The 18,388-nt window shown below is 43.6% G+C and overlaps 1 protein-coding gene across 5 annotated transcripts; it reads right to left on the bottom strand.

The window, feature by feature from the left end:
- Window positions 1-1,823: 1,823 nt before the first annotated feature.
- On the bottom strand, window positions 1,824-16,799 carry ccdc71 (coiled-coil domain containing 71). Of its 5 annotated transcripts, XM_035630019.2 has the most exons (3): window positions 16,647-16,783; window positions 13,316-13,422; window positions 1,824-4,914 (listed from the first exon to the last, which is right to left on the bottom strand). In XM_035630019.2, the coding sequence occupies exons 2-3, from the start codon at window positions 13,366-13,368 to the stop codon at window positions 3,828-3,830; spliced, it is 1,140 nt and encodes a 379-aa protein (XP_035485912.1). In that variant the 5' UTR covers window positions 13,369-13,422; window positions 16,647-16,783; the 3' UTR covers window positions 1,824-3,827. The 5 variants fall into 5 exon arrangements, with proteins under 5 accessions (XP_035485912.1, XP_035485910.2, XP_035485914.1 ...); XM_035630017.2 differs by lacking the exon at window positions 13,316-13,422 and having other exon boundaries at window positions 16,647-16,799; XM_035630021.2 differs by lacking the exons at window positions 13,316-13,422; window positions 16,647-16,783 and adding an exon at window positions 16,600-16,623.
- Between the last annotated feature and the right edge of the window lie 1,589 nt (window positions 16,800-18,388).

Here is an 18,388-nt window from a genome sequence, read left to right as displayed (position 1 = left end):
TAGTGTTGAAATACTGCCATTAAATGCTGTGGAGCAAGATTTATTAATGTTTAATAAACATTTAACAAAAATTAAAGTTTTAACTAAGGAGTTCTCAACTTGAAATCACAATAATCATTTGGCTACCACTGGTTCTTATCATAATCCCCTAATTGAACTGATGACTGATCTGTTTGATTCCATCTGCTGCCAGCAGCACTCTGTCTCTGTGGGGTTACAGCTGAAAAAATATATTTGAAAATAATTCACGTACTTCATTCACCCATTAGTCAAGAGTGCAAATGTATTCACAAACATTTTCTACTTTACGTGGAAACTGTCTTAATGGTAAATTAGTACAGATTATAATCAATCTGAAAAAAGAAAAAGAAAAAGTAGAAATATAAGCGGAAAAAACGTCCAATCTGATAAAAGTGCAGTTTCCCTTCAAGTAAATAATTCTGAATAACTGAAAAATACTACATCTCAATGTTATGAATCTCATTTTTATCTCTTCGACTTCTTGAAATAAATTAACTAAATCAATAGCTGTGATAGGCTACCCTCGAGTGTTATCCACCGTTGCCACGGAGAAGCCAGAGAATCGAATTCCAGGGAGTCGCATTTTTGGTGTCAACAGTTTGAACATTGTAAAAAAATGTCTGTATTCATAATCACACTGAGCCTGAATATCCTGCTGAATATTACATTTCAATACAGTTTCTGCAAACACATACGTCTTATCTAAGAAAGATTCTCAGAGCTGATTTTCTTTCTACAGATTCAACCAGAGCTTATTTATGTTTATGTAAATCTGCCGTCGTTTGCTCAGCAGCCAATTTACACGCGTTGCCTAAACTCTAGTTACATGGATTCATCCAGGCTTTCACCGACCGTCAGTCATGTAGTAATCATGAATTATTTTGGAAATATACTTTTGTCAGAGAATGAACAGAGGGTAAAGCTGCTTCCACACATGCACTGAAGTCCGGACATTTCCCTGAACTTATATGTGAGGATGCACAGATGACCGCAGATGTTGCTCCGGACATGTCCGGAACTTTTCCTGCCAGACCCCCTGAGGGAAATTGTCACGAGTGAGCCCGTGTGAGAATACAGAATGGAAATCTCCGGTCAATTCCCAGCGAGTGAGCGGACGTGTTGATGACTGTAAACAAAAGAACTGCTTTCCATGAACTAGTATCATGTCCTGAACGGACCTGCTGACGTTGACATGAATTTTACCAGTCTGAAACTAATTATTCAGATTATTCCGACACCACATGCTCCCCCAAGCTGCTCAACAATGACAACATTTGTCCTTTGCAGTTCCCGTGGCAACTTTCTCTGCATTTGAAGTCATCAGTACATTGAACAGTACATTCTTTTTTAATGTTTTTATTTTATTGAACAAAAAAAGTTTTTTCAAAGATCTTGTAGGAAATACAATATAATACAAGTGTTGCACAAACGAGACTAACAGAAAAAGATCTACAAAAGGGAATTGTCGGTGGGCATGAACATGGCTGCAGACAGACAGACGGACGGACCAGAGCCTCATCCACCAGAACGAGACGTGGAGTTCTGTAAAGACGAAACACTGACGTGCCGTCGGTTTCAACAGAGGAGCGGTTTATTTATACCCAAAATAAATGTTTGGAAATCCAGTTTTATTTTGTATTTTCGTCATTTTCATCGTTTTGGAAACACACTTATTCACTGACCTGATATTGGTTTATTCATTTAAATGGATCAATAAATCTGGTCAATATTTCTTGTCAAGGTTCAATTACTGGCTTTTCTCCCGGAGCTTCCATATCTGCTTTCAATTGGCTTAACAAAAGCTTAACAAAATGGCTGACGAGTGGACGACTTGGGGGAAAAAAAAAAATTGTGGGCCAAATTCTTTTAATAATTTATTCATCTTGTGGATGTGGTTTTGTCCAAAAAACTAAATTTGTCATAAGAATAAACAGAGTTTCGCACAGATAATAATATCCTCACAGTAGAAACCCCCCTTCTCATCTCAAACCTGCAGGGGGCAGCGACACCACCGGCCCATCAAAGGAGGACTCGCAGGAAGTCGTTGCTTTTCTTTAAACGCTCCCGTCTGAACCGGTAGAGGAAAAAACAGGACGACATTCCAGTGCCCGTCATTTAATTCAGCACCAACGTTGCAAAGTTAGCACCAGCAGCAAAAAAAACCCAGTGAAGTCAAACCAAATTTTCAAATTATTTTAAATATTTTCTACGTGCTGCAGCAAACAAAAATACTGAGGACTTTCATGGTGAAGAACAGGCGACAGCGCATCACACTGTCACACACAAAGTGCTTCTTTTTTTTTTTTTTTTTAGGAGTCACAACAGTGATCACATCTGATGAATTCACGAAACCAAAACAGAAAGTTTGTCGCGCGATTCTCGACATCAACTCAGATTTTCATATGCTGCATTTTCAAGGAACAATACAGGCCTGCGGCTCATGTTAACAAAATTTCACCACAAACCAGCCAGCCGCTCGTCTCAGAGCAGGACCCCGACTGACGGTTGGTTTGCCTGTGAAGTGCAGAAACGTATCGGGCAAAAGCAAATCATGAGCAGCATTCGACCAGCAGCTGATGGTTTTCTCCCAGTGTTTCATCTTCGTATCTGTAAAACACCTTTAAACGTAGAGAGGTGGACCAAGGCCACATTTTGGAATGGAAGAATTTTGAGGGGAAAAGCCACGATGCTGAGAATTAACTCCGGAATTACAGTTATTCTAGATAAACATTGAGAAAACATGAGAAGTCTTTGAGATTGAAACAACAGTTCTTGTATCCCAGAATTCTCAATGTTTTCTCACATGTAAGATTTGAAGGTTAATCTCAGACGTGTTTAAAAAAATAAAAAAAGGCCAGATTCCTCCTCCGTACTCGCCACTTTCTGATGCTACTGTTACCGAGTCATGTTTTGTCACTGCGAGGCATCAAATATTCCCAACAGTCAAAAATAATTGTAATTTTTTCTCCATGTGTGAATAAACGGAACCAAAGGAACACTTTGTGAAGGACTGTGGTTCAAACAAATCAGCCTAGGTATCCGTGTGCCGTGGGTTCGATTCCCTGCTGTACTCCTTACTGATTTCCAGTGGAAACAACAAAAATACAAAAAAAGGGAAGACAAAATAAACACTTTTTCCTCTCTTTTACCCTCTGCTTGTTTGTTTTACCGAAACCAACCAACCACCACCTCTGCTTGTCTGGGCGTGAAATGGCATCGTCCTATTCCGCCACTAATTTCATTTCCTCCTCCTTTGCAAAGTGATGGCACTGTTTTGTAGGCAAGTAAAAAATACTTGGCAATATGGTCCCATACTTTATTTACTTACAAATGCATAAATGCTCTTTCGAACGCTTGCCGGTCCCACCAAGTGGCATGTTTAAGGGCCGAAAATTACCCTTTGACCTAAAAGCCAAAGCGGACACTGCTTCCAAAAATGTATCACCAACATCGGCGAGCTGCCAGTCGATTCAAGCAGAATGATGGTTGGCTTTAGTATTGTGTGGCTGGTACATTTTAAATGGCAACATATTGAAAATGCACCAGCGTTCGGTCGATAGTCATTTCCCAGCCTGCTAGGAAAAGCATCACCCAACTTTGAATGCCTTTCAATCCCGAGTGCCCCCATCAGGAACCAGAATTTCCACAATGAGACTAGCTTCTTTACCTACAACACCCAGCAGAGACAAAAATCCATGAACAATGTCTGCTATGAACACTGGGGCTCAGCCAGGTAAGAGGCTAATGGACGTAAAACGTTAACATCTGCTAAAGGGACACGATGTGCGTGGGTTTGAGGGGGACTGTCAGTTATTCTGGTATCTGAAGTCTCTCAGAACGTGATTGAGAGGTTGGATCTGGATCACTGGCGACAGATTGACCTGTAGCATCTTCTGCGCTTTTCTGCGGGCGTCAGCTACCGATCGAGAGTCGTCCACCTTTATCACTTTCCATCTAAAACTGTTCTTGTCCTTCCAGTTGTTTCTCTGCCGGGTTGGGCTGTTCAGTTCCTTGGGGCCCCGACTGTCCCGCTGGAAGCCGTTGCTCCTCCAGCCGTTGCTGGTCAGGTCCGTGTGAGTCTGTGGAAAAGCCCGACCATTAGCACAGAAGACCGGAGCAGAATCTCCGATGAGGGCGCAGTCGAGTCGGATGGGACAGGACAGGCTCTTCTGGCTAAACAAGGCAACGGCTTTGGTGGGCGCCCCGCCACCATTCTGAGAAGGCAGCAAAGGTATTCCTGAAAGCGTCGGAGGGTGCTGTTGCTGTGAAAAAACAACAGAGGGCGCCTCCGAGGACGAGTCCCAGGTAGTGTGGATCTGGAGTCTGGCAGTGTGGAAGCCCGACATGCCTTCGATGTTGGTCAATCTGAGACATGGCTGCACCTGCTGTGCCTGCGACATCTCTGCAGTCCGAATGGATGTCCTGCTGCAGACAATGGCGTGATGGTCCGCCAGGGGCTCTGGAGGGCGGACCCCTTGAATTCTGGGATTGCAAGACTCAGCATTGTTCCAGGATGGGTGTACTTCTCTCTTCTTGACAAGGGCCCTCCTCCCCCTTCTCTTGGCAGTAGGTCTGACGTTCTTGTTGGGTGGCTTGAGCATGTCTTCAGTCATGGGTTGGTTAGTGCAGGAGCGGTAGCCGTACACGTCCTTGCTGCGCAGCACGGTGGGCTTGTGGCCCTCCTCGTTCAGGTCCTGCAGGAAGGTGACCAGCTCCCCGGTGCCAGAGAGGTCGCGGGACATCGGACTGAGGATCTTTAGAGCATCCAGGAGGACGTTGTGCCCGGCCGACGAGATCCGGGACCAGGAGTGAACAGCCCTCCGCTCTTCATTGGTGAATGCCAATGGCCGGCCAACCACGGGACCTTGCACCGTGTGAGCCATGTTTGTAGTCCTGTCAAAAAAAAGAGAAAGCAATTGGTTTAGGAACTACTCATCTAGATATTGGGGATGGTGATTTCACTGGAAGAAACAAGAGTTGGACCAATTAATGCAGTTGCCTGCTGCAAAACAGAGATACAATTTAATTTTTGTTAATCTATCCACATTAAACTTCTGTCCTTTCTTAACATTTTCTCAGCCGTCGTTATCATTTCTGCTGGTTCTGTCTGACCAATGACCTTCTTACTATTCATTAAATGTGATCCGGACACTGAAGTGTGTTCTTGGAAGGATAATGTTACAACATGAACATGTTGCTACTGGAGACTTTGATTGGGTTGGTTTACTGTCGTCAGCAGCAGCAGCAGGAGCAATGTAATCAGACACCCTCACATAATCAGACCAGCAGACATGTAACCCAGCGGATATAAAGAAACGGTAAAGCTTCAAATCCCCTGAGAACGACCCCAGCTGGCTCGTCACTCTGAGCTGATGAGCAGAAGCCGCTGTGGCCCTTGTTCACTTCCACACCTCGTCTACGCCTTTAAAGCCTTAATCACAACGAGCATCATTAGCTGCTGAAGCCACCAGAAACCGTGAGTCTCACGGGAAGGAAACTGCCAAATATTCAATTTCCCCCCCAAAAAAAACCTCGATGAACAATCTGGTAAGATTCATTTTTATTTTTTCACCCGTTTCTCAGCTTCAAGAAATGCTGCGAGCTCTGACCAGCCGGCTGCAGTCGAGATGGCCACAGCTGATTAGTAGAACCAGTATTTGTTTTTTTTAAAAAAGAAGAGTATTTTCTACCAATATCTCATCATCAAGCTTTGCACAACAGCGTATCAGATTACAAGCTGCATCACAGCAACTCAGAACTCGGGTCAGGAAAAGGTCCAGATCCTGCTCCAAAAATGGCTTCTTCAAAAACCCGTAGTCACAAAAACACCAAGGAATCCACTGGGTTCGAGCAGAGTCCGTAGCAGCCTTATTAAACTTGAGCTGGTCTCTGAACTGCCCGTTATATAACCAGGACACTATTGAGGAGTCTCCACCCACTAAGGTGTTTTCTACCGGTTCATTTCCCTATCCGCCCACTTTAGGCTTCAATGGCTGTTCTAATGGCGTCTTCCTGACTTGCCTGGACATGTCTGGACATGTTCCCACAAGCTCTGAATCTTCAATATTTTCAGTTCCGACAGTTTTCAACACAGAATATATACATTTTACAAGATTTTTTTTCATTATGCTTAACGAGCAAGTATATCACAGCACAAGCGACGAATCAGTTCTTTTCTTTGGTGACATCACTGCTACAGACAAGAGCTACCGCCAGTTACTAGCTAGTTACTCCGCTGCATATTTACAGGTTAAAATACATCAAACCTGTGACAAATCCTGTTTCAGTGAAGCAAGTGTGACCAAGACTTTGATTCTACTAAATCGCCCTGAACTGAACATCAGCTTCAGCTGCGTTTCGGCATCTGTCCTTTGGGTAAACATTGTATGCACACTAATATTACACAATGCTTACAGATTCTATGCTAATGTGTAAGGCGGCAACCTCAGGGTCAGTGATTTTGTGAAAATACAGTGCCCTCGCAGATGCATGCCACGTATCACCTCTTGAACAGCCATTGGCTGTTGCGTGGCCCGTCTTACCTAGTTTCACTGATGGTACAACTTCCCGCTCACCTTTCCTACTCAAATTGCCGTTCAGCCATTAGGGCGCAGTACATGATGGCAACAGCACCACCGGAGAGATTTAAAGTATTGATTTCCGCCCTCAAAGGGAAAATAAAGGAGTAGGGTTTTAGACACTTGTTGTGCTTGGAAAATATTGTCAAGTGTTGAGCATTTAAGCAAACCACTTTCAGACAAAGCACAAGAAAACTTTCAAAGATCAGACAGACAAGGTAGAATCCCTCACACATGCCGTGTCCAGATACGGGAAGCGAGCCAACGCCCTCAAGGTCACTAAAACCCCTGTGACTGAAGAATGCTTACACTGCATTGCGAATCGCAGGAAATCGTTCACTGATTGCAATTCTATTGAGACCAGAGGTTCTGTTTGAAGGTTTACCAATGAGACAATCAAATTGAGAATAAAAAAAGATATTCCCAAGTCAGCTAGAAGAAGTGTTGAGCAACAAGTAAAAGAAATGGTAGACACGTCAGCACACTGCTGCTGACAACACAGGATGTGGACAGGCAGCGGACTGAGCGAAGGAGTTCAATAATGTGGGTGATCACAGCTTTCTTCAGACCTGAAGTCCGGAATAAATGTTCGGACATGTCCGGAGTTTAATCTTCAAATGTGGAGAACGCAGCAGATTGTCCAAGTCAGAGGCTAGAGATTTCCATGCTGTATTGTCACAAGGGCCAACTCAGGACATTTTCTGGAAATTTCACCAGGCGTCTGGAGGGGAAAGTTCTGGAAAATGTCCAGAGCAACTTTTGGCAGTTTTCAGCCCCTCCAGAGAAGTTCAAGAAAATGTCCGGACTTCAGTGCATGACTGAAAGCTTATTTTTGCAGAGCTACTGGAGCAACTAAACCACAGCAGTGCAATGATTTTTGTTTATGATGTTTGTTATGCTCATTTATTATCTTCATTACAAGAGAAGAAATGCAATGTAGAACATTTAGCAACATTAGGATGAATCCTCAGGGGACTCTGAAATACTTCAGTCTGAACCAGCTGACCTCATCTCTTGAGTTTAAAACTCTACTTATAACCCAGTCAAGCTCACTGACAAGGTTTTCAGTGGCAACAGTCTGAAATGAACTAACAAATCTATCTAGCTATATTTAACACAGCTAAACTTTGAAACTGCGGCTTGTTATTTTTCACTGTGTGAACTGTTTTACCAAGACGTTTGATGATTTTCAGATATTTCCTCTCAAGGACGTGGAAACGAAAGAGTTCAATAAAGCCACGACGGCAGAAATGCCAAGAAAACCCTACAATCTGGGTGAAATGTCCCATGAGAACACAAGTGACCCAGGAGATGCTAATTAGCTGCCAGCTAGAAAGAGAAAGTCCCCGGGTCCATGATCGGAGCATCTGGATGGCTTGTTGGTAATTTTCCACCTCTGACCTGATATAACATTACAAGCAATGTTCTGTTTACCTTTCGTACAGACTGCTTTGTTTAACAGCCCAGCCAACAACAACAAAAAGTAATTCATTATTTATTTATTATAACGGTTCAAATGATGCACAGTCTGCAAAAAATGGAGCGAGCCAAGGAGATCTGTCGCAAATATGCAGTTTAACATGCCCATTTATCTGAGCAACAGACAAAGTAACGCTGCTGTTGCCAAACAGCCAGAAGGACGCCACACCCCAGACAGACAAGACAGCACACCCCAGAAAGACAGACAGCACACCCCAGACAGACAGACAGCACACCCCCAGACCGACAGACAGACAAAGCGGGTTCACATGAGGTCATCTGCAAAAACTGCAGACTCTTTCAGACTCTGCCGCCACCTGGTATCAACACAATCTGTATCTGGGTAATTACACACAACAGATCACAAATCTCTGCAGTTTCAACTAGCATTGAATTATTATTTTTTCCAATTCCGCCCACATTGTGACTAGGTCTCAAAATTAATTTGGCAGACTTATCAACAAAACACAATGCACGGTTTTTCGTCAACTCAAGGTACAAACTGATTTCCCCAAAAAATACATGTAGATTTACCAGACAGGGACAATTTCGTAATTATACATTAAGCCATTATTTTAAAGTTGACTGTTGGTGCAATCAGACAAAACACGAAGCAATTTTTTTGCGTGATGACATTACATACAAGGTTGATACAAAACATGTGAATGCACAGAAACTTTTTGCGTCGTTTGCACCGACTTTCGCAGGTCGAGAGATTAAGGTCAACATCTGGAGAAAGCTAGATTTTGACAACACTCCCATTAAAATATTGTTTTTCATTTATTTCTCATACAAATCTTCAAAGGTGAAACTGGGTAGGTCCAGAGAGAGGAGGGGAAGAAGAGGGGAGGATGAAACAAACAGAATGGAGGATAGAAAGAGAAGAAAAGGAAGTAGAGAAAAGGAAAGGAGGAAGACAGACAATACATTTGCTGTTGAAAAATCCAGACAAGTTTCATGTTGCAGATGAAAACAAAACAACTTCTCATGATTCACAATGACTGTGCAATGCTTGCAGGGAGTCTCAACATGAACAGTGACGGAGGGAAGAACAGAGGGGGGATGGGTGGAGGGGTATTGTGTGTGCGTGGGAGGGGGGTTCTGATTGACGACTTTGTGGTAGCCTGCCTGTATTAATTTCCGAAGGGGTTGTGGAAATCATCGTTGATTTTTAACACAGTGGGAGTGTACATCGTTCATTGGTTCACTGCTTGCGCATGCTTATTGTCACGTTTCTCCTGGAATTCTAAAGATGGCCGACCATCGACTTGACATCTCATGTATTTTCTTTGATTCTGTCATTTAAAAGTTTAACTTCAATCAGGTTAGTGTTAGAGTCAGATGAATTCTGGGAACCGCTGATGACAAGCATTTGACTCAAAGTACCCGATATTTTCACATTTCGCCCACAAAAACGGCAACACTGGTTTACAGACATTGTGGAATCATCATCACAGACATCACATTCTCCTCTCTGCTCTGGTCTGTTGACATTTTTGAGTCGCTCAACAGACGTCCCATGAGTCATTCCTCTCACTGGTTGTAGGTCTGTCCAATTGCGTCCAGAGGCATTTTGGTTTGCGTCTGTTGGTAACGCCTCTTGGAAATTGAATATTAACTGAGAGATCCCAGACTAACAAGCATTTGAGTATTAGTCTGGCTGTGCCAGATGCCAAAAAATAGCCGGCTTTAGCGCCAATGAGCCATGTTAGCTGTCCAAGCAATGCTTAAGGCAAGCCGACGGGAGATAAACTCCACAACCAGTCGAAAACAGACCAGGTTCACCAGCTGTGTCCGTCTCCTCTCTCCTGGCTAATGATTGATGTTTGATGTCAGACACGGCCATGCCACTATGCACCCTGTTCTGTTCTTCAAATGTAATAGTAATTTTGAGTTATTAGACAGTGATCCACTGACTACAGCTGTATGCATTTTAATCGTCAGCTTTATGTTCATGGATGTTCATTCCTATTCTCGATTAATTGTTAATTGGCAAGTATCAATGGTATACACACTCCTGTGATCTAGCAAACATCCACTCCTGAGATCAAAGGATCTCATCGTATATAAGCGGTGGTGAATCCTCAGATTTAAACTCCTCCAAGACTCCTTTCCTTCTGATTGTTACCTTGAATGTGATGACCTTGTATTTGGCATGTTGAATTGCGAATACATAAATGGTGTGAATTTCACAAGTGCGTCCGCCTCCCTCCTTCGTCCTCCTGAACAAAACCTTAGTTTCCTGATCCGACACCCCGGAGCGATTGTTGCCACACCTTTGGATCCACAAAACACACTTTCAAACACGGCCTGTATTTGCATTGACCTAACTACATTGTCTATCGCCTGTGCTTGAGTAATTGATTAAATGCAATTTGATTGGCTGGTGCCTTCTTGCGAAGTTGAGATTTTCTCAATTTCTACCGTACGCAGCGCAAAACAAAGCAAAGGAACCACAATGCCGTTTGGCAACATGTGACATCACCCCATTCAAAGGTGAATAGGCAGAGCTTCCTTTGAAGTCTGCAACACATACGTGTGAATGCTTCATAAATGCTTCATAACTGTTAAAGTTATCTCTCACTCCTTCTGAGGGCTTAAATCTAAGTTCACTCCTCCCTTACCTGACCGTGGCTTTTGATACTCTGCTGTTTTATCCCTCTTATGTGTTTTCCACACATCTGACAATTACTGGTGTTCACAATCCTCAATGGCTGACATCTTCACAGGAGTTGGACATCAAATGCATTCTTGTACCACTTGGTTACATGCACCATTGTATTTCGAAACACATCTTAAAATAACATCAGAAAAACTAAATGAATGAACTTGATCATTCATACATGACAAAGGGTAGGCAAGTAAATATGTTGAATGTAAAAAAGGCAGACAGGAAAGTGGACGGGAAAGCCACACTAAGCAGTTTTGCTAACTGGGGCTAAAGCTAGTGTCCAACTTCCTCGCTCACTTTCTGCCGAGCCTGCTCCTTTGTTGCCCGGTCACAATACAAATATCAACTTGTATCAAAAAGCTTGGGGTGCTCACATACAGCGACAATAATTTTTCCCTCCATTTCTGATACAACTACTGGACGTCTGACGAAAGAGACGTAGCATCGGGCTCTGCAATGACTTTGTATGTAATCTACTCAAGTATTTCCCGTCGCGTCAGGTGTGAACACAGGCATGCAACAGTTTTCAAATATCCAGGAACTTCAATCAATGACATCATTTTCACCCCGAATCATAGATATAGAAATTGACATAGTCACCAGGTCTGGAAAATGAAGCCAATGCCTGAAGCCTGCATTCTCTGGAATCACCAGCAGATGTATATAATTTTACTACTATGCTGGGCCACAGAATGAAATATTCTAGTTTCACTGGCAGGTTGTCGTCATAGTGAAAAACAGCTCAGTGGTTGAAGTGCAGTTAATCAGAGCAAACTGACAATCGCCTGTGATTGGCCAGTTACCCAGTAAATAACGAGCGCTTCACCGAATACGCCTGCACACTAGAAACAAAGCCTGACATGTTACAAGCAGATCCGGTTGTTGAAATCCAAAATTGCTATCCTGAAACATATTATGTGAATTTATGTGTATAATATATATTTGCATACACAACCCATTTCTATAGCAGGAACATAATAAAATTGTCACCGGTTCAGCCTTTGTTTCCAAAATTAGGAGGTAATGCTGAATAAAGGGACTTGAGGGGTTGTCAGCAGTGTTTTGGATGCATTTGCACTGCATCTGATGCACCTCCATCAAATTTATGTTAGATAACATTGACTAACGTCATAGTATCACACAAGCGGGACAAGCTGCTGCTCAGCTGTGAAATCTCTGGAGCTCCCACTTAAATTAATGACCTGAAAATATTGCTGTGATGTACTGAGGGATTCTGACTGTATCCCCCGTCTATCGATTCAGTTCTTGCCTGTTATTTTCTAGACCGTACCAAGCGCTTAAGAACAGCACTGAGCTGTGAGGCGATTGTCCGAGTTGCAACCAATAGTACTGCCAAAATTTGCCCCACATACAATCATTACAAGAAGAAAACATGGGGACGGGGTTTTTTTTAAGTAAAGGACAAGTGAGTGTGCCTCGTTTGCCGGAAACTCAGGCAATGATGTAAAAGACCAACCTAGAGGGCCATTACAGCTCGAAAGATGCTAAAAATTCCCGGAACATTCTGTGGCGTCTGTGTAGAGCATGCAGGACATGATGATAATTCTGCTGCGAAAAGCAGAGTTTTTGTCTATAGTCATCAACATGCCCACTCAATTGCAGTGAATTTACCGGAGATTCTCATGAGTATTCTCTAATGGGATGACCAAGACATTTTGGGGGAAATTTCACTAGGGGGCTGAAAGGAAAAGTTGTGGAAAATGTCCGGAGCAACACTTGCGTACATCTGCGTTTTCACATACAGCCCATTTGGGAAAATTTCTGGAAAATTTCTAGACTTCAGTGCATGTCTGAAAGCAGCTTATGATTTGAGTGAAAAAAGACAGGAAGCTAAGCTAGCTGTATGCTCATGCTGGTTGTGCACAAAAATCTATAATCCTAACAATTATACATCAAAATACCGTTTAGGCACAGAGAGATTTGAATCTGCTTCACCACAACCCCACCCTCAGCACATAAGGAGTAAAGCGTAGTTTATAGATAGGCTGAAATCAATCATACCATAAATTAACTGGTCAAGGACATGGCTTGCATACTACATATTGAGATTGTTCAACCATACTGGAAATCAGTTACAAGACTGAATTTGCTGTTCTGCATCTCTTTTGAACACTAATACATTCCCCAATTATTTCCAGTCACATTTCTGTACTTTGTGAAACTTAACAACTCCTGCAAGTGTTTAAAATTAAAAACCTTGCCAGAAAGGAAAAAAAGGGATCAGGCCACTTGAGTCACTGGAAGGAATGTCAAACATCTGCAGTGGGTGTTGCATGTTGAATAGGGTTGATCAATGTGATTGCCCACTGAACATGCACGCAGTACCTATCCGCAGTGTGAAAAGAGATGACAGGTGTTATGCAGAGGTCTACCAAGAAAGTAAAAACTTGTTGAATTAGATGTTTTGAGGGTCTAACAGGCCACTGATGTGGTGGGATTTCTAGAGATTAGGGTGAGGGTATAAATCCATTTATGAAACTTTCAATATTTGCAGCACTACAGTGGCCTTATCAACTGAAATGGAAGAAGTTTGGAATCACCATACCCTTTCTTGTGTTTGCTGCATAGCCAAGCTGAGTAACTGCCAAGAAGGGCCATGGTCAAAGGCCAATCTAACAGAGCTTCAAAAGTCCTCTGCTGAAATGGGAGAACCTGCAGGGGGACGACCATTTGAAACGGAAGGACGACAAGGTTAGTTGTAAAATATAAGCGTAATGCAGTATTGAAATATAGCTGTCGTATAAACATGCAATACCACTCGCTAACCAACCATCATTGGGTGATGGTGGACAACTAACTTCATCAATGAAGGAGAAAGAAATTCTGTCCATTAGTTTGGTCTGTGGCAAGAGTTTTTTAGGAGCTATTTTGGTTATATCCAGCCTAACTAGTAAATCCTAACAAGACAGACCATTACCTACCAAAACAAAGCCCAATTTGGAAAGAGAGGAAAAATCTGAACTTAAAATGCTACTTGTCAGCACTAAGTTTGACAATTACATGCCATCATATCAATGAGGACCGGTAGGTTAAATCAACCCTCCTACTAACTGCCAAGGCTGACAGGGCTGATGGGGAAGTGGCTGATAACTGTCCAGGACAAGTGATCCGGGACACAGTTGCCAGTTTTGTGCATACATTGCAGCTGGTGGTAAATTATGGATTTGCGCATTGGGATATTGTTGCAGATCTGCGGCTTGCAGGCACTTAAACAACTGCATCCCTGCATGTACGCCACTGAACGCCAAACGAGAACAAATTCTGAAACACCACTGTTCATCCAGTCACACAATACTTGGAACTTGGTGGAACACTCCAAAAGACTTGGGAAGATTGGACTGGTGTTGAGACATTAAGATGTGCAACTACAGTCATGTCAAGAGTACCGGGCTCTAGTTGTACTGCATTACCTGGGCAATGCCATGATATTACTCCAACAGCACCCCTCAACAAGCTAATGACCCCAACGCAAAGACAATCACTTCCACCATCTTTGGATACTAATCCCCTTGACTAGTGAAAAGCAATCCAGATGCGGCTCCCAAGGCAGGCCACTCAAGCAAGGCGCTAACTCTGCATTCCTGGGACATTGATACAATCTGAGCGGGTATTCTCCAACCCAGGTCTAAGTAAATTGACTGCGCACATGACTAACCCCACAGCATTTTGAGAAGGCTGTTAACTAGGGTTGGGTATTCCGATACATTCCTGCATTTAGGTCCAAAGAGTATGCCGCACCCTATTTTTTTTAACCCTAACCCTAAGATTGAGGATATGCTTGCAATAATTTTTAAAAACTATGGATTTATGGACTGCAGCATCTCCCATTGAGGTTCCTACACTGCAGCCACAGCTCAAGATGAGAAGAAGAAAGAGGGAGAGGTGATTAAGGGGAAAAACAAGCTCACCTTGAAACCAGACCAATCACCATTTCTCCAGACCTCACATGCTGTGTAATTAACTATCATACCGGCAGAGGGCACACTTCAACCAAACTACTAGCGTAACAGCCGAAGAATAGGTCAAAGAGCAGGAAACGGGCAAACAGAGTACGATATGTAAGTCGGGTCCAGCACATTGCCATATTGTACCAACCTAAAAAGTCCGCAACGGACGCATTTGGTGCAAGGCAAAAATGGAATGCCGTCCTACCAACAAACCATCAAGTTTTAGCAAGAAGAAGCTGAAGAGACGTGCGTGCTGAGACAATAACGCAATTTGCTTTATTGTGGAAAAGGACATGATGCCGATAAGCGTGGTGAACTGTGAGGGGTTTAGTGAGCTACTGAACTACATCGAACCAGGCTATTGTATCCCCTCAGGAGGTGTAATTACTAGTTGTTACTTATTAACCTACTATTGATTATTAACTTTGAAAATGCACGAAATTTGCAACCCTACTTTAAAGTTCGGACATTTTCTTGAAATTCCCCGGAGGGGCTGTATATGAGAGAGCAAATGTTTGCCTGGACATCGTTGGCAACATTTCCTGCCGACCACCTAGTAACATTTCCAGAGAATGTCAAAGTGAGAATGTAGAGAGTAAATGTTTGCCTGGACATTGTTGGCAACATTTCCTGCCGACCACCTAGTAACATTTCCAGAGAATGTCAAAGGGAGAATGTACAATGTGAGAATACAGCAGTAAAATGTCAGAATTATCGCTCTATCCAGACGCCACAAATGTTCTGGAGACTTTTCTGCTGTTGTGAACGCGCCTGACACAATTGTGCAGACATTTTCCGGCGTTAATGTCTGGAAACTGCTTAATATTTACACAGTCAGTGTCTAAAAAGCCACAGAGCTAACAAATTAGTAAGCTAGCCACCATATAATCTAATGCAGAAAATGAAAAGGCAAACGACAAAAGGTAAAGATGATCATAAAATCATTAAATTCTGAAGAAAAACTATATGACTAATGGTGCGTTCACACCGGTCACGATGTGAGTTTTCACGTGACGGAGGGAGGATCTCAACGCTCATTGGCTATCGCGTCAAGCCAATATTTTTTTGCGTCACCCGACTCAATGACGCGAAATTCGCGTCTTTGCATTGACTCTGCGTGTAATCTACTCTACTCGCGCGAACAATTCGCGTCGCGTCCGTTGTGAACGCACCACTAAACAAAAAGATATTTAATTCCATTTTACCTCCACGACTTCGGCCATTTATGAACATCTCTGAAAAGCAACCCAGCCCGTGAACTCTGAGGTTTAGGAAAGTTCTGAGTTGCGGGGTCGTGAGTACCACAAGAGGCGGAGCATTCACACGGACCCTTCTCGTGGCCCCAATTGGAAGGCGGGGCCAAAACTAACAAAGCGGACTAGCGGATACGTTTACTCGATTTAAAGAGAACAAAGAAACCAACGTACGATCGCCTCATTAACCCCCCGCCCCCCCAAAAAACAAAAACAGATGAGTGCTTAGAAAACATCGCAGCCAATGAGGCTTCAGCTACGCAGCGACATGCGCAAAGCTCAAAAAAAAAAAAATAGTTCGGTGGCTCTCGAGCGCCCCCTGCCCCCGCTTCTCGCACGCGCAGATAAATAGATAAGAACTCCCGCTGGCCGGTCGCAGATCCACGAGAGGCTCGTTTACAACTTTCATCGGTGACAGACGTCGCCATTTTTTCCCCACAAGGACTTGAGAAGCGCCAGCGGTGAGCTTTGCTCGGCAGACACAACGTTTCCTCTGGTGTGTGTGTGTGTGTGTGTGTGTGTGTGAGCAGCTCCTAGTTGTTGGAGCTCCCTCAGCCCCTCCGGCCGGCCTGACCCCCTCCCTCCCTCCCTCCTCCCCTAATAATGCCGTTTAAAAGAGTCCGACAGACCGTTGTCTCGGCGACACGCGTGCCTCCGCCCGCAGTAGAGGAATTACCTTTCAGCGGCGCTGCCTCGGCATCCTCCGCCCGCCGCTGTGCCGACGGGTCCGCGGCAAAATGGCTGCAACAACAGCGTCGGTGTGGAAGACAGACTGGCGACGGGAGGCGGAGGCTGCCGGGGACAGAGGGGAAGGGGCGGGGCCGGGCAGCGCGGCCGAGGGCGTGGGGGTGGGGACACGAGTGACTGAAAAATAATCTTTTGTTTAACCCCCCCCCCCCACGACCAACATGATCCACATTCATTTCTAAAATGAAGGAAAACAGACGTTTTGATTTCATGAAACGAAACAACAGGAAGCAAACACAGGCTCAGAGAAACCGGAAGTCATGACGTCATGGCGGGGCGGGGTTTATAATGATAAATAAATAATACATTTTAATTCAGATAGCACGTTTCAGAAGCAGCTTCCACAAAGTGCTTTCACAAAGACACACAAATCACAGACAATTGAAATCAGCATTCCAACAATAGCACGGTTTTCAGGTCACAGATCTGTATCAAAAGACAATATTGTATAAGTTAATATTGGATTTTATTTTTGATATGATTCTCCCTTGGCGGTGCATTTGCAGACATTGCCGACTTAACAATTCTCAACTTGGATTCATCAAATCAGACGTCAGAGGCTGATGTGACCATCGGGGTCTAAATGGTCTGAACACCAATGGTCACATCCCTGCGTTAGCCCTGCAAGCTAGCAGCTAGCTTAGTACGACGTATTTTAGAAATGCAATTTGGGACCCTGCATGACGACATGCCAGCAGACCATGCCTCGCCTGTGGTTTCTGTTCCTGTTTTCTACTGGATGGTGCAACACACAGCCAATATCTAAGCTTCCCCAGATTTGGATTTCTGTTGAGGGTTAGCACTGTCAAGATGGTTTTGGTTTTGGACAAATTCACGTCAGAGCTCATCAAAGTTAAACCCTACTCAAAGCTCTTTGTGGACTTACACCACCCACTGCGAAAATCTCAGCTCAGGTACCATTTTTTGTTGCATTTTACACACAACACTGTTGATCCAAAGTGCTTCACAACACAGACAGAAATGTGGAAAAAAGGAAAATTAGGGGCGGAGCATACCATGCGCATGTCGTGTATACTCCAATCAGTCTGATTCGTGGGGATATCTTGAAAAATGTGTGTTTCGGACCATATTTTTGGTTGACCTTGACCTTGACTTTGACTGATCAGCTACAAAAGTAAATCGCCACGGAGACACCCTCCCAAAAAGTAATCCCACCAAATTTGGTGAAAATACCTCTATGCATTGTTGAGTTATTTTGTTCCCACACAGACGCACAGGATTGAAAGCAATATCCTGCTGGCACGTCTATGCTAGCACGCAGGGTAATAATATCACACAGCCACACAATGCAAACAGAGGCAAACACATGAGAAGACACGTTTGGAGTGGGTAGTTAGGCAGAGTCAAAGCAGCCATAATTGATATTTTCATTATAATATAGTGCCAAATGATATTGTGACGGTCTACATGAGGCTGCTTGTGAACAAAGCTGAATATTTCCCCCAGGAGTTGGTGAGGACCAAAAACAGTGGTAAAGGAGAGAGTGAAAAATTCGACCTATACTCATAATGTGGCCAGAAGCATGACTCCAAATGAACGACTCTGTACGGTGGGAGTTGTAAATAATAACTTTGTTAAAAAACATAAATAAAGGGGGATGATGTTGAGTTCAAACCTTGTTTCTGCTGCTTTCAAGTGGCCAAAAAAGTT

Source organism: Scophthalmus maximus, chromosome 6, assembly GCF_022379125.1.
Source record: "Scophthalmus maximus strain ysfricsl-2021 chromosome 6, ASM2237912v1, whole genome shotgun sequence".
NCBI lineage: Eukaryota > Metazoa > Chordata > Actinopteri > Pleuronectiformes > Scophthalmidae > Scophthalmus > Scophthalmus maximus.
Note: the sequence above shows the minus strand (reverse complement) of the source record. Positions and strands in the feature narration are given on the sequence as shown.

Excerpts from the sequence above, each read along its gene's own strand:
- ccdc71 (XM_035630018.2), bottom strand. The coding sequence starts at position 10,400 with ATGCAAATACAGGCCGTGTTTGAAAGTGTGTTTTGTGGATCCAAAGGT. Across the intron at positions 4,915-10,206 it reads ACAAGGTCATCACATTCAAG|GACTACAAACATGGCTCACA; the intron begins GTAACAATCAGA and ends TTTTTTTGACAG.